The sequence below is a fragment of the Sinocyclocheilus grahami genome, unplaced genomic scaffold, assembly GCF_001515645.1.
Source record: "Sinocyclocheilus grahami isolate Dianchi unplaced genomic scaffold, SAMN03320097.WGS_v1.1 scaffold163.1, whole genome shotgun sequence".
NCBI classification, from domain to species: Eukaryota; Metazoa; Chordata; class Actinopteri; order Cypriniformes; family Cyprinidae; genus Sinocyclocheilus; species Sinocyclocheilus grahami.
In genome coordinates, this window is record NW_015505342.1 from 203,632 (window position 1) to 219,162 (window position 15,531).

At 34.4% G+C, this 15,531-nt stretch overlaps 1 protein-coding gene across 1 annotated transcript in view; it reads right to left on the bottom strand.

Moving 5' to 3' along the window:
- mgat5 (alpha-1,6-mannosylglycoprotein 6-beta-N-acetylglucosaminyltransferase) overlaps positions 1 to 15,531 on the bottom strand; it is a 103,893-nt gene that overhangs the window by 17,245 nt on the left and 71,117 nt on the right. Inside the window, exons 11-12 of the mRNA XM_016282612.1 lie at positions 7,147 to 7,280; positions 2,653 to 2,802 (exon numbers count right to left, since the gene is read on the bottom strand). Coding sequence (XP_016138098.1) covers positions 2,653 to 2,802; positions 7,147 to 7,280 — 284 coding nt within the window. The remainder of the gene's footprint in view (positions 1 to 2,652; positions 2,803 to 7,146; positions 7,281 to 15,531) is intronic.

A 15,531-nucleotide genomic window follows, 5' to 3' on the forward strand; every position in this document is an offset into this window, starting at 1 on the left:
TACTGTTTTTTTCTGTATTTTTGATCAAATAAATGCAGCCTTGATGAGCACAAGAGACGTCTTTATAAAACATTACAAGTCTTACTGATCCCAAACTTTTGAACGGTAGTGTATATAGTTAATATTAATGTATGATGTTAGTTTATATTTAGTTTATATGTATTATAAAAATACAAATTATAATTTACTTTTAAAATATTTTATTACTGTTATATATATATATATATATATAAGATGATTTATAATATAATTTAACAACAACAACAATAATAAACAATATAATTAATTATAATAATAATAATTCATTACATTTATAAAGCGCTTTTCTGCTTTTCTAAGCACTCAAAGAGCTCTACATTGTGAGGGGGTATCTCCTCGTCCACCGCCACTTTTTATGCATAAAAATTATAGAAACTTTTTCTGGTTGAACTTCTATGGTTTATCAACAGGGGGCAGAAAAGATTTTAAAAAAAGCAGGCTGCTGAAAAAAGCAGGCTTCTAGAAAGAAAGTTTGAGAGTTCCTCAGCATGTGTGGCAGAGTTGCCAAGTCCTCGTATTATACTTTGGGCTTCTTTTTTTGTAAAGTTGCGTGAAAAAATTCCGGGTCGCGGTTTTTTGGGCTTATTTAAAAAAATATGGTTGCTTGCTAGGAAAACCTGACGAGCAACTTCGTTTCTTTTCATTTATGTTCACTGTATTCTCCAATGCATTGATTGACACTCTCTCTGCTCACAGTTAATAGCCAATCAGTGCAAAAATATAAGTGCTGTAGCGTAATTTGCCAAATATTCCGCCCCCTCCTTCTTTTTGAACGTGATTTTTCTTCAATGAGGGATTGTTCAAAAGGAAGGTGCATGACGCTGTAATCCAAGCAATGCTAGTAGTAGATGTAGAGGAGTGGGATGACTTTTTCCTTTATAAGGTAGCCTAATTTTTACAATGTTTTTGTAATGCATTAATTATCACGGGCTGTAAAAAAAACAAAACAAAAAAACAAGTAGGCCTATACTAATACTACGAGTAGATTTGGTTCGAATAGCCAGTATTTTAGTAGGCTATAAATATGTGGATATGTTCCAGCTCTCCTTTGAAGCTCTTGTGTTTTTCTCCTTTTCCATCTCTCCAATCCTATTCTGCTCACAGGTGATTGGAGAGGAGTTTTGTTCCTGCTTTGTTGCAGTTTGCTTGTTTTATTTTTAAATAAAAACTTTTAAACTTTCAGTTTAATATGCTGCGGGCTCATTTATTGGTAATAAATCATTTATAATAAATAATATTGATGATAATACATGATCAAAAAATATCGGGCTTGTTTTTGAAGCTGCGGTTGCTTATTTGTCTCGCGAGAGTTGGCAATAGTGATGTGTGGTAGAGTGTCTGCTAGGCCAGTGTTTCTCAACCAGGGGTCCTTCACATAAGGCCAGGGGGTCCGTATAAAGTATGAATTTTTGTATAAATTTTGTATATTTTGACATGACATGTTCCCATGAAAGAAGATTCCAATATAGCTGATGATATGGCCAAATACTGGACAAGTCAGCTAACTTGAATTATACTTGACTGCATTTGGTGCTCACAAAGACACACATGATACGAGTCAATTTTGTTCTGGGGGTCCTTGAGGATGGTTCTGAATTGGACTGGGGTCCGGTATGCCAAAAGGTTGAGATTCACTGTGCTAGGCGGCTGCCAAGTGACGAGTTTGTCTGAAGACACGATCACTCTCGCTGTATGTAAATGAAGCGGCCTCGCTGTCTCTGGACTGTGCATGAAGTTAATAGTAGAGCTCAGAGTGAGGAAAAAGGCCGAGGCGGGAGGAAAGATTAGCTTTGATACTTTGGAGAAACAGCAGAACAGCATATCCTCTCCTTTGGCTGATTTTCACGCTACAGTTTTTGAAGCTGCGGTTGCTTATTTGTCTCGCGAGAGTTGGCAATAGTGATGTGTGGTAGAGTGTCTGCTAGGCCAGTGTTTCTCAACCAGGGGTCCTTCACATAAGGCCAGGGGGTCCGTATAAAGTATGAATTTTTGTATAAATTTTGTATATTTTGACATGACATGTTCCCATGAAAGAAGATTCCAATATAGCTGATGATATGGCCAAATACTGGACAAGTCAGCTAACTTGAATTATACTTGACTGCATTTGGTGCTCACAAAGACACACATGATACGAGTCAATTTTGTTCTGGGGGTCCTTGAGGATGGTTCTGAATTGGACTGGGGTCCGGTATGCCAAAAGGTTGAGATTCACTGTGCTAGGCGGCTGCCAAGTGACGAGTTTGTCTGAAGACACGATCACTCTCGCTGTATGTAAATGAAGCGGCCTCGCTGTCTCTGGACTGTGCATGAAGTTAATAGTAGAGCTCAGAGTGAGGAAAAAGGCCGAGGCGGGAGGAAAGATTAGCTTTGATACTTTGGAGAAACAGCAGAACAGCATATCCTCTCCTTTGGCTGATTTTCACGCTACACACTGGCCACACAATCAATGAATGTCACCGTGCAAGTGCAGGGCAGATTTCACATTTAGCTTTCAAGCATAGACAACGGGACAGACTTATTACACTGTGCTATAAACTCAAAACACATGTCAGAAAGTCCTAATCAATGACTACAGGCCATATTCAACAAAAGGAGTTAGTTGATTCAGACCTTGGTCTCGCGCAGGAGGAACTGGAGGTCGCGTCCGCTGAGGATGCCGTGGTTCTTCACGTAGGCCGGCAGGTGGACTGTACTCGTGCCGTGGACCGTGCCGTGCACTTCCATGTACGAATGAATGATGTCCAGGTATTTCTTTTTATCCTAAAACACAAATAAAGACACGTACATGTGACAAACGAGTGGCGCTGGTTAATGAAATGGAATTAAAGTAGTTTTATTGTAGCACACGGAAACTAGTTTTCATTTCCGCTGATGTAAGCAAGACCATGTGGGCGGGGCTAAATATTTGTAAACTCTGGATTCAATTATATTACAGGTAGTATTTAGCATTCATAAAATGAATATTCATAAAATAATAATATAATACTGCAATAAATAAAACTAATTATAACATTATTTACTTGCATTATAAAATTATAATTATACATTTCATAAATTTTTTATTTCATCAAAATGCTGAATATAATAATAATAATAAATTATAGTAAATACATAAAACATGAAGTATAATACTACTATTCATATGTTTTTCTTTTTCACTGATAAAAGCAAGATCATGTTAGCGGGGTTCAATATGTCTTTAACTCTGAATTCACATTCATAATTATCTTTATTTAAAAAATAATAAATAATATTTCAATGATTTGCGTTATAAAATTACAAATTATTTATTTTATTAGTAAATTGTTATATAATAAAAATGATTAACCCTAATAATACTACTATTATTATTAATAGAAAATATAGTTAATAGTACATTACTATTCATATTAACAAAATAACAAAAAAAAAGATTTCCGCTGATGTAAGCAAGACCATGTTAGTCCATGCATTTAGTCTTTATTATTCATAACGATCTTTATTTGAAAACAATTTACATTAAATATATAAAATAATGATTTATGATATTACTATTAATAAAACACTAATTTTAATAATAAAAACATTGAAAATATTTGTATTTATATAAATAAAATGTTTTTCTATTAAATTATGTAATCAAAGCGATTAACCATAATAATAACATTAACTAATATATAAAATATGCTATAATACTGATAGAAATTATTATATTGATATTATACTATAAAATATAGTAGTAATATTGCTATTCATAGTAACAAAATAACAACAAACTATTTTTCCTTTTCTGCTGATGTAAGCAAGAACACAACGTTTAATGGCAATATTGGATATTTTTCGGATATTTTGTCTCAAATTCACATGATCTGAATCATATTGAGACATTCTGTCACAAGATTAGCATGACTCGAGCCAAAAGACCCCAGGAAGTGTAAAACACAAACAAAAAGCGGATTTTTTTAGCTCTCAGTCTGAGCTTGTTTCAGTTGAGCAGAAGTGCAAAAGCAGACAGGAAGAGTCAAACAGGACTGTGGGGGGAAACCACAAGATGAAGAGGATAAAATGAAGCTTTTTCTTTACAAATGCTCAAAGAATACAAAGATGCATACTTCCTGTCAGAGGATGGAAACCGAAATACAACCAGTCGATGTGTGTGTGTGTGTAAGCAAGCTCACAAGAACAAGGTGAGAATTAAACTCAATCATACCAACAAAAAATATACATAAAGCATAATTACAAATAAATCATAATCATCAAAATAAATAAACACTAATAACATAATAAATTATGTATATTTCTCTAATATATTTTAATAATAAATTGATATATTCTATATTGATCTTAAATACTTTAAAAATGACAAATTTAAAAATATTTGACTTTTTAAATCATTGATTATATATGTATGTGTGGTAAATTATGTTTCTAATATATTTAAATATATTTGATTTGATAGATTTTAATAGTAAAAAAATAAATGTAAACATTAAAAAATTATTTGTAAGTATTTTATCAAAATATCAAATATTTTAATAATTGATAATTATATATGCAATTATATAATTTTATATATATATATATATATATAAGATATATAATGCTATAATGAAATGAATAAAACTTATTTTTTAATTAATATAAAAAAAGATAAAAGACCTATTTAGGGGGGAAAGAAGTAGTCAACAAAGTACTACTAATTAATTAATTAAGGACAAAAAAAATCAGTGACAAAAATTATCATCGTCTTAAATGAACAATTTGTATTTTCAAATACATTTTTTATTATAATATTTAGTCTGGATTCATTCGGTCTTGTATTCTTACGTATGATACATCTGTGAGTTATGGCACAGACACACACACACAATCAAACAGAATATCAATGATCTACTTGTTTAATCATCAATTAGTTCCTTGTTTTATCAACTAACACATACGCAGTGATAAGATTATGGGAGATATGAGCTGGAAATGCCAACATAGCATGCAAACACTGTGTGTTTTGTGAGACAGCAGCTACAAAGCATAAAAATGTGCATTGTTTTGGTGTTTAATATAATGTAAGGCGTTCACACACTTGAGCATGTTTCAGGCCTTTGTGTGTGTGTGTGTGAGTGAGTGAGTGAGTGAGCGTGCGAGAGACAGAGAGAGAGAGAGAGAGAGAGCGAGAGAGCGAGAGAGCGAGAGAGAGAGAGAGAGAGTGTAAAACCACCAGCAGAAAAGCATCTGTTTTTGAGACAGAACATAAACACAGAGATGCATTACATGTGAACTTGTAGCACCAATAACACGATGAATGTATTTGTGTGTGTAAAGAAACAGCCAAGACTTTATTTGCATTTCAAAAGCCTATACACATATCCTCTGATCTCTAGACGACACACACACACACCCTGATTCAGGGTCTATGCTCAAGTTTGTTTCCATGGAAACCAGTACTTGAGAGGCTGTGCAATAGCAGGAGCCTTTCTCTTTCTCTCTCTCTATCGCTGGGTGAAGGATGGCATCAATAAAATTGCATGAGGTTAAATGCGAATGCACTGTCACTGTAATTGCATCCGTCTTTTGCAGCCTCTTTCTGACCCCAAAAATAAAAGTGGACTTTTTTTGTTACTGTATCTTTAAGAGATGTAAATGAGCTCCATCGATTAGCTAACCTCTGCATACTAGCAAACTTCAGTTTCACGTCTAACAGAGCAAGAAAAAAAAATGTTTTCCATAATATGACTCTTTTTTCATCCTGCATGTGTAAAAAAAACCTTTCCCTGAGATTAAATACGAATTTTCCATAATATGATTCTGTTATTCCCATGTTGTGCACCAAGAATGTGCAAAGTTTCCCTGAAGTTAATCGAGAATGCAATGTCACTATAAAGGCATCTAATATTTCCTTTTTCTGATTGTTAGAACTAAATGGGCTGTTTTTGTCACTGTACCTTTAAGATATGTAAATGAGCTCCTTTGCGATTAGCCAACCTCTGTGTGCAGTAAAAGCTCACATGCAAACTTTCGTATCCAAGAGAACAAGAAAAAAAGATCCCATTATCCTTAACATGACTCTTTTCATCCCATGTGTGAAAATCGCGAAAAATGTCTGATTTCCGCAAAAAAAAACTGCCAATGTAAACGCTACTATTTGTTGTAACCCTTTTGCTGAACCTTAGAATGAAACAAGCTGCTTTTTTTGTTGGTACTGTACCTTTAAGATATGTAAATAAGCTTTGTTGTGAATAGCGCACTGGCAAACTTCACGCAAACTATCATTTTGTGTTGAAGACAACAATAAAAATCGTATCCATAATATGACTCTTTGCAACCCACGTCGCTTGGCACAAATGCGCAAAAACGTACCGTTAAAATGAAACTAGCTGTTTTTGTTACTGTACCTTTAAGACATGTAAATGAGCTCTGTTGTGATTAGCCAACCTCCGCGTACTTCACATGGAAATTTTCATTTTAGAGAAAGCAAGAAAAAAGTCTGTTATCCATGATTTGGCTCTTTTCATCCCACGTTATTCGCTACGAATGCGCAAATTTTCCCCGAGGTTAAATGCAAACCTTAAAATAAAACGGTCCGTTATTGTTACTGTACCTTTAATACATGTAAATGAGCTCTTTTGCGATCAGCTAACCTTCACCTACTGGCGTACTTCATGTTAAAACTTTTGTTTCATAACAAAGAGTGCATGAAAAATATTGTTATTCATAATATGGCTGTTCATCCCGTATTGTTCGCCAAAAACACGCAAACATTCACCGAAGGGCATCGGAGAAATCGATTGAGAATAAGGTCCCTTCTGGGGAAAACCGTGTGGGTTTAGATGTTCTGGAATGTGGATGAGTTTAGTGGGATAGGGTTTTCATCTGCGTCTCTCATCACTCGAGCCGTTTCGGATCCAGATGGGCAGCGAAACGCTCTCTGTAGGAACATCTTAGCGGCGGAACCGACCGTGACCTCGTGCTGGGGAAAGTTGAAGTCATCGCAGTCGAATTGAAAACACTTTTGTTGGCGCTCAAAGTCGGAAAACGTGGCGAAACAATCTAGCATTTAAACACAACACAGCTTCACATGTAAAGAGCCAAGGAAAAGTTGGACGCGGCTGTAGTTTGAGCGGAACTCACCTTCCAGAAGTTGTCCACCTTGCCGTACACCAGCGACTGGTTTTGCCGCTTGATGTCGTCGATGTGCTTGACGTCGCTGGCGTTCAGGTGCTGCTCCACCACGAAGCCCAGGAAACTGTTGTCTGGAGTGTGAGCTGCAGGGAAACCCACCATCAAGTTACTTTGGTTTATATAAATGAAATATAGTTTCTGCCAACTTTTGAAATGCAATTTAAAAATAACAATGTGGAAGAAAAAAAATTATAATACACACTTCACACTCTCTTCCCACATAATACAAATTTAAATTTAAACTCAAATCAATATTTTATATGCATTAGTTATTTAATGCATATGCATTAGTTATTATCATAAAATAAGACCGTCTGACTATTATCTATTGCGTATTATAACTATGTCTAATTATTAAAGCAATAACTGTAAAAAAAACATTTAAAACCACACATACATTAAGACAAAAACATAAATGTCATGCTGGGGCCTGTCTTTTTTGCTAAAAAAAGACAGGCCTTTTTACTCTTTAGCATTTTGACTGTTTTATTAATTATTTAGTTTCAAAATCATTTGAGTTTAACATTTTTGAAATAAAGCTTACAATAAACATTGTTAGGTTGTGACAACATGTCACGTTTCAAATGTTAAACATAAAATGTGTTCAATTACAAACGTGTTGGCCGAAAACAATTTATGATAAATAAAAAGGTCAGGGCAAGATGTTTTAAATTTTACACATTTATAAAATGTATTAAACTACAAGATTTGTTGGCCAAACAAAATTTGTACAAAAAATTATATTTTTGTACATTATCCTTAACAGTTTTGGCAGTTTCATTAATTATTTAGTTTCATAATCATTTTAGTTTTTACATTTTAATAATAAAAACATGTCGGGTTGGAGAAAGATGTCAAAAAAAGTTATTAAAAAAATTACATATTTATAAAAAATGTAAATGTTTTTTGTACATTACGCTTAACAAATTTTTGCCGTTTCTGTTATTACTACGTTTCATAACTGCTTTAGTGTATAACAAAACAAAATGTTAAGTTGGGGCAAGATGTCACATGATTTAAATTACTCTTATAAAATGTTAAATTACAAAATTTGTTGGCTATAAAAGTTAGTTAAAAATTATATAAATATATCATATTTTTGTACATTTCTCTTTACAATTTTTACTGTTAATTAGTAAGTTTGTGTGTTTTTGTTTCTAAATTTTGATAAAAAACCTAGTCTTTTCAATGGCAGGTTCCACTTTGACAACTTGCCCCATATAATGTGACAACATTCTCCACCATTTTTAAAAATTTTTTTTACATTTTTTTGAAGATTTAAAAGTTTAAGGCATGTTTCTATAAAGAAACTGACATAAAATAAATAAATAAATAAAATACATTATTAATCAAGCAAAAAGTATAAATACAAAACCAGAGTTTTCTTTTTTAATTCTAAATATTATTGCTTTTTAAACACAGGAAAATCTATGATCAAGCACGACACATCAGGACTGGAGTGCCTGAGGGAAGATGTTCGGATTAATTGTGTATGAGAAAGATCCGTGTGTGGGTGTCCACATTGCCAAGCGAGGAGCTGTTACCATGACAACGGTAGTCCAAGAGGTCGCCAGGGTAACGAGACTTGGCAGAGATACACCTGAACGCCATCTGTCCGAAAAATTCAATCCTGAGATTAAGATTTCTTATTTACACACACACCTCAAATGCGTGTGTGTGTGTGCACACATGTGTAGTCTGTGGTTACTGCCTGCGGGAGCAGCTGGAGCATGTTGTCACGGTTACCCGTCAATTCCAGTGCAGGATGAAATTCAGAACCCAGGCAGACCATCATGCAATTTGCACAATTTTGCAGAAACCATATATGGCGTTTAAATGGAACACGACCTCTTGTTCTCCTTCTCACTATAGATACCGTAAATAGCGCATATATGCTTGTACAAGAACACACACACACACTCATGCCAACAACTATCAGTGTGAACGAAGACCGGACACTCTTTCTGAAATTTTTGCAGCAAGAAAGAGGAAGGCTTGTGACTGAATTGCAAAAGACGAGTCTAGACCTCACATTACATGCACTCGGAGCCCTTCAGAAGAGCGTTTCGCAACAACGCAGCAACAGCATGCAGGAATGCTGAGGAGACAAATTGCACAGTTTGCAGGTGACACCAAGATGCTGTCAGTAATTAGCAGGAATGCGGGAGTTTGTGTGTGTGAGAGAGTTCTTATTAAATCTAGGAGTGGAAGCAGAGGAGTGGAAAAGAATGAAACCTCACCATATTACACACACACACACACACACACACACACACACAGAGAGACAGAGAGAGAGAGAGAGAGAGAGAGAGAGAGACGTATCCCGTCACTGCAGCGGCTTTCATCTGTGATAGACATCTTATCCTGATGAGTTTCACACACTCATGTGCTTCGTTAAACGCGGATTAGTTTCTGAAGGACAAAGCTTCATTCTTACAAGAAAACTGACGGATAAAATGATCTCATGTGTGTGCAAAGTGTGCTGGATTTGGAATTAGCAACAGATTAAACATGGACTGCTTCAAAAGAGGCCCTCCCCCATAAAAACTATATTTTATTATAATATATAATATATCCACACACACACACACACACACACACACACACACACACACACACACACACACACACACACATAATTAAAGTGCAAAGTGTGCTGGATTTGGAATTAGCAACAGATTAAACATGGACTGCTTCAAAAGAGGCCCTCCCCCATAAAAACTATATTTTATTATAATATATAATATATCCACACACACACACACACACACACACACACACACACACACATAATTAAATGCATTGTTTACATATGCACAAAATATATTTTCTTGAGAAATAAAGTCTTGAAAATGACTTTTCACTTTTTCTTTTTCACTTCATTAAATATTTATTATGCACATATATTTATTATAATTGTTATTAAAAATAATTATAATAAAAGTTTAATCATATGCAAATGAAAAATAAATGTGTGTGTAAATATATAATTTATATTATCTTATATTTATTTATTCTACTATAATTACACTCTAATTTATATAATTATATATATATACTGTATATAATTAAACACTATATACACATTAAAATAGTTATGTCCATTACTTTTAGATTGATTTATAGTTATTCCTGTTTATTACATTTATTTATTATACTATAATTGATGTATTTTTTCCACTTTCCATCCACTCACATACATTACAAATATATATATATATATATATACATATATATATACACACACATCAGTTATAATTTTTCATTCAGCATATGGCAAACTCTGTCCTCACAATTAATAATTCAACAGCATAACCAGATGCCTGTGAAAAAACAGACCGCGACAGAAGCACTTAATTGCAGGAATGCTGAAGGAGAAGTGTTTTTAAGTGAGCGTTATGAAACGCAACACAGACTGACCCTTCCACTGACTCAGACTTTAATTATTCATCCTTTATGCAGAAATACATTAATATTTTTTACACATTTTACAGAAATTCCTCTCAGCAGCCAGGGGCGTTTTACTTTAGTTTATGAAAGGTATCAGGAAAAAAAGAAAAAGCCAACATGAAAGAAAAACCAACTTTTCTCTGTCCGTGTGTGGTGTGTGGGAGGAAGTGCCATGCAAATGACAGGAAGTTGGTTAGTTTGCATGACTGTGAAGCCCTGTGTGTGTGTTTGTGTGGTTTCTCAGGCAAATGACTGTAGCAAAAGTGAGTGCAAAATTGTCAACGAGTGTCTGTCGAACAGCCAAATGTGTTTACGAGCGAGCGAATGCGTGACTCTTTCAGTCGCGGTTTCACTCGAGAAAACTTTCCGCCAAACCCAAAGCGGCCACAATGACGTCGTCTTTGCCTAGCAAACCCCAAAAAGCGGAACAAAAGAAATCAAATGGAAACTGAATTATTCCAGGACCGTAATGCTGTACTGAAAGCGACTTCTTCCCTCGGGCTCGAGAACGATTCGCTCATCTGATATGTGTGGGAAGCGTTATGAACAATAGCAGCTCCAGGACGGGCGGCACGGAGGACGCTCAATCGTGAAGGAAACGGGGGCACGTCATTCTGGCCTGTCATACAGACAATATATGAGGTTGATAGAGAGCAGTGTGATGTTTATCAGCCGTGCAATGAGATACCGCAGTGCATTGTGGGATGCGTCGAGGGGACGGTGGGATAAAGGTTTTGACTGGCAGGGTTAAGAATGGAGGGCATACACACACGTGCGCTCGCATCTGATGCAATCGCTCGTAATATTTGAAGCACAGGCTTTCCGAATGGCTGGATTTCACGGGTGCGTCTGAATCCGTGGTTGACAGATGGACAGGTAGGTTTGTGTAAGTCTGCTGTCGACCCTCATGTTCTCACAGATGCCTGCGGACACGTGGAGAGGTCAATTACACACACCTGTCAAGGGTCCGTCTTCCAAATCAAGCTCCAGGAGATCAGATACACAACACCCCCCCCTACACACTCTTGGATATGTGGTTTACGGGGACTCTCCATAGGTATAACGGTTTTTATACTGTACAAACTGTATTTTCTATCACCCTACACCAACCCTACACCTAAACCTACCCCTCACAGAAAACTACTGGCAATTTTTTTATTTCATAAAACACCATTTAGTATGTTTTTAAAGGGGTCATAGGATGCCCATTTTCCACAAGTTGATATGATCCTTTAGGGTCTTAATGAAAAGTCTGTAACATAGTTTGGTTAAAATTTCTCAATGGTAGTGTAAAAAACACCTTTTTTTACCTGGTCAAAAACAGCTCTTTTCAGAGCAAGCCGTTTTGTAGCATTTTCCTTTAAATGTTAATGAGCTCTGCTGACCCCGCCCCTCTCTTCCGAGCTGCTCTCAGAGAGCGCGTTTACTTTAGCCGCATTCATCGTGAAACTTGCTAATTAGCACATTATTAGGAAAGGCAATTTGCAAAGATTCATTAAAAAAACCTTACACTCACTTCTTCTGTAGATGAGGCTGGATCATAAATGATTCGCGCGAACATAGACGCGCTTTTATGCTTTTTTACATTTAAGCAGATCAGGGGCGCATTCTCTTTAAAAACAAATGTAATCCACTGCGTCTTCAGCAGCTCAGATGTCGGGAGTAAATGACGACTGCTATGTTCATTATTACATCCAACAACAGAACACCTCAATCGCTTAGGAGTCATTCTTGTCTACATCTGCTCCAGCGGTGAAACAATAGAGGACTAATGACAGCTCACTCAGGGCGGAGCTAAGGTAAGACACCAGTCCAGTCTGTGCTGAAACGCTACTGTCAATCAAACTATCGTGGGAGGGGCCTGTCTGTGTGACGTCACACAGACAAGCATCTGAGATCGGCTTGATTTGAGAAAGGGGGAAAGATTTGAGCAGATTAAAAAAAAAACACTGGGTGGATTTTTATCATTTTAGGGTGGTTGTGTACACACACTGCCAACACACATTTCAGTTCAAACTACTTGCAAAAGTGCATATAGCATCATAAGACCCCTTTAAGTTTTTGGTTTATGGGGACACAGAAAGTGTTGTAGTACCCATGTTATTAAACACATTTGTGTCCTCAAAAACCATATATACCAGAACACACACACACACACACACACACATACACACACAATCAATATGTAGCTGCATTGAATGTCATGAAACCTGTCAAGAACATGTACAGCTCATTTTCAACTATAAATCCCCCAAAATTGGCTTTAACATAATCCAAAACAATGAAATATTATTTAAATTGTAAATTATATACATCAAGTTTTACTCTCTTTAAATTTATGTTGACTAATAAAATATATTTACATTTATAGTTATCCTTATTATTATTATTTAATGTAGCAATTTTTCAAGAATTACAAAGATTTGAGAAGTAAAACTGACAAATTATGGTAATGAGAATATGGTGGGAAAATGATCTTAATTGTAATATATGTCAAAATGAAAAATTATATTTATTTTCATGACAAATTACCCAGAAATTGTTTCTCCATAAACTGTCACTGCCATAATGCAAAACAGTGATATATTAATATATTAAAGATATATTATATTTTAAAATATTTATACAAGTTGTACGGTCTTCAATTTATGTTGATTTTTAAATATATATATAAAATATCAATGTTTATTTTATTTTTTTAAAGATTTACAAAAACAAAAGAAAAATGTGTGAATGCATTATGATAATGAAAATATGGAGGGGAAATTAGCTTAATTGTCATGAAAAATATGTAAAAAAACATTACAAATATTTAATATTAAAAATATATTTTAAAAAAAAAACACTTCTACAAACACTTCTTTTGCATTTTGACCTTTTTTCAAATTTCTTATTTTCAGTAATTTTTTTTAAGAATAAAAAACCTCACAAGTAAAACATTACTTTCAAGACACATTAATGCGAATCTTGAAGAAAATTGTGCAAATGTGTCATTAATAATAATAATAATAATAATAATAACAAGCTGATTTTTTTCATGAACAATTTCCACCGAAAAATTTGGTAATTTTGGTTTTAAAATCTTTTTTGTAGTTTAAAAAAAATGTACTGAAATGTAAAAAACACTTTTAATACAATATTATATTCTTATTATTTTTATTTACAAAATTGTTCTTATGTATTTCTTATAATATGACTTATTTTTATTATTTGTAGTTAAAAATGACTGAAGTTAAAAAATATTATAATATAAAACCTTTCTTATATTTATTATTCATTATATCTTATTTTAATAATATGACTTTTTACTTTTTCGTTTTTTGTAATTAAAACAATCACTAAAATGTAAAGTACAATAAAAATTGCAATATATACATTTTAAAATATAAAATATTTTTATTTTGTGGTAAAAGAATATTAATACTATGACTTGATATTCTTGAGGAGTTTTGTGAGATTCAGGCCTTAGTTCAGCGTCGCTAGACTCCAGAAAGTGTTGGGTCGACCCAAAACTCTGTGAAAGCAATCTCAGCTCTCAAACAGGCTTAATCAGAAATAAGAGCAGTTCTGCTTGGAAAGCCGCGAGTTTTATGAGAATGTCAAAGTCTGTTGGTAAACAAAAGAGCTATTCAGAGCCCGAGCCGATCGGAGACGCCACCCAAAACCCCCGGAACCCCGACGCGGCCCAGATAAAGTTTCCATGTCCAAAGGGTAAAATGGAAAGGTTTCACACAAAAAGCCTCTCTCATGCAGACTTACGAAACATAGTGTTGAACTGCTGGGGGTTCAGGTTCCACTTGCCCCACGGAGTTTTGTGACCTTTCGACTGGGCGTAGTGGGCGTGGTTAAACTCCGGCTCCGTCCCAAACGAGTCTAGGACCCTCAGCATGCACCTACAACACAAGTTCAACACTTGAGTGAAGGGCAAATAACAGCAGCGTACAAGCTACAAAGTGCTGACGTCTGTACATTAAAAAAAAGCTTATAATAATAATAATAATTATGATTATTATTATAATTATTATTATTATCATTATCATCATTAAATATTTTGATGCTGTATAGTGTTTATGTATATGTGTATATGTGTATACACACACACACATGATGGAAAAATACATTTTACTGTTTTGGGGAAAAAAACATTTGAAATTTTTCAATTTTTTTATGTTTATTTTAAAGAAGAATTACAAAAAAATACATTATGCTAAGAATAATAAAAATAATAATAACAATAATAATTATAATCTGCATTTTGGCACTTTTTTCATGACAAGCAAACATTTGTTGATGAAAAACTTGACTTTTGGTTTTAAAAACTTTTGTAGTTTTAAAAATATTCTTATTTTAATTATGACTTAAGATTTACTTTTGAATTTTTTGTAAATTATACAATGACTGAAATAAATAAAATAATTTAAGTACTGTAATACAACATTTTTCTTACTTTTTTTGTGGTGAAATAACCACTAATACAGGTGCATCTCAATAAATTAGAATGTCGTGGAAAAGTTCATTTATTTCAGTAATTCAACTCAAATTGTGAAACTCGTGTATTAAATAAATTCAATGCACACAGACTGAAGTAGTTTAAGTCTTTGGTTCTTTTAATTGTGATGATTTTGGCTCACATTTAACAAAAACCCACCAATTCACTATCTCAACAAATGAGAATATGGTGACATGCCAATCAGCTAATCAACTCAAAACACCTGCAAAGGTTTCCTGAGCCTTCAAAATGGCCTCTCAGTTTGGTTCACTAGGCTACACAATCATGGGGAAGACTGCTGATCAGACAGTTGTCCAGAAGACAATCATTGACACCCTTCACAAGGAGCCACAAACATTCATTGCCAAAGAAGCTGGCTGTTCACAGAGTGCTGT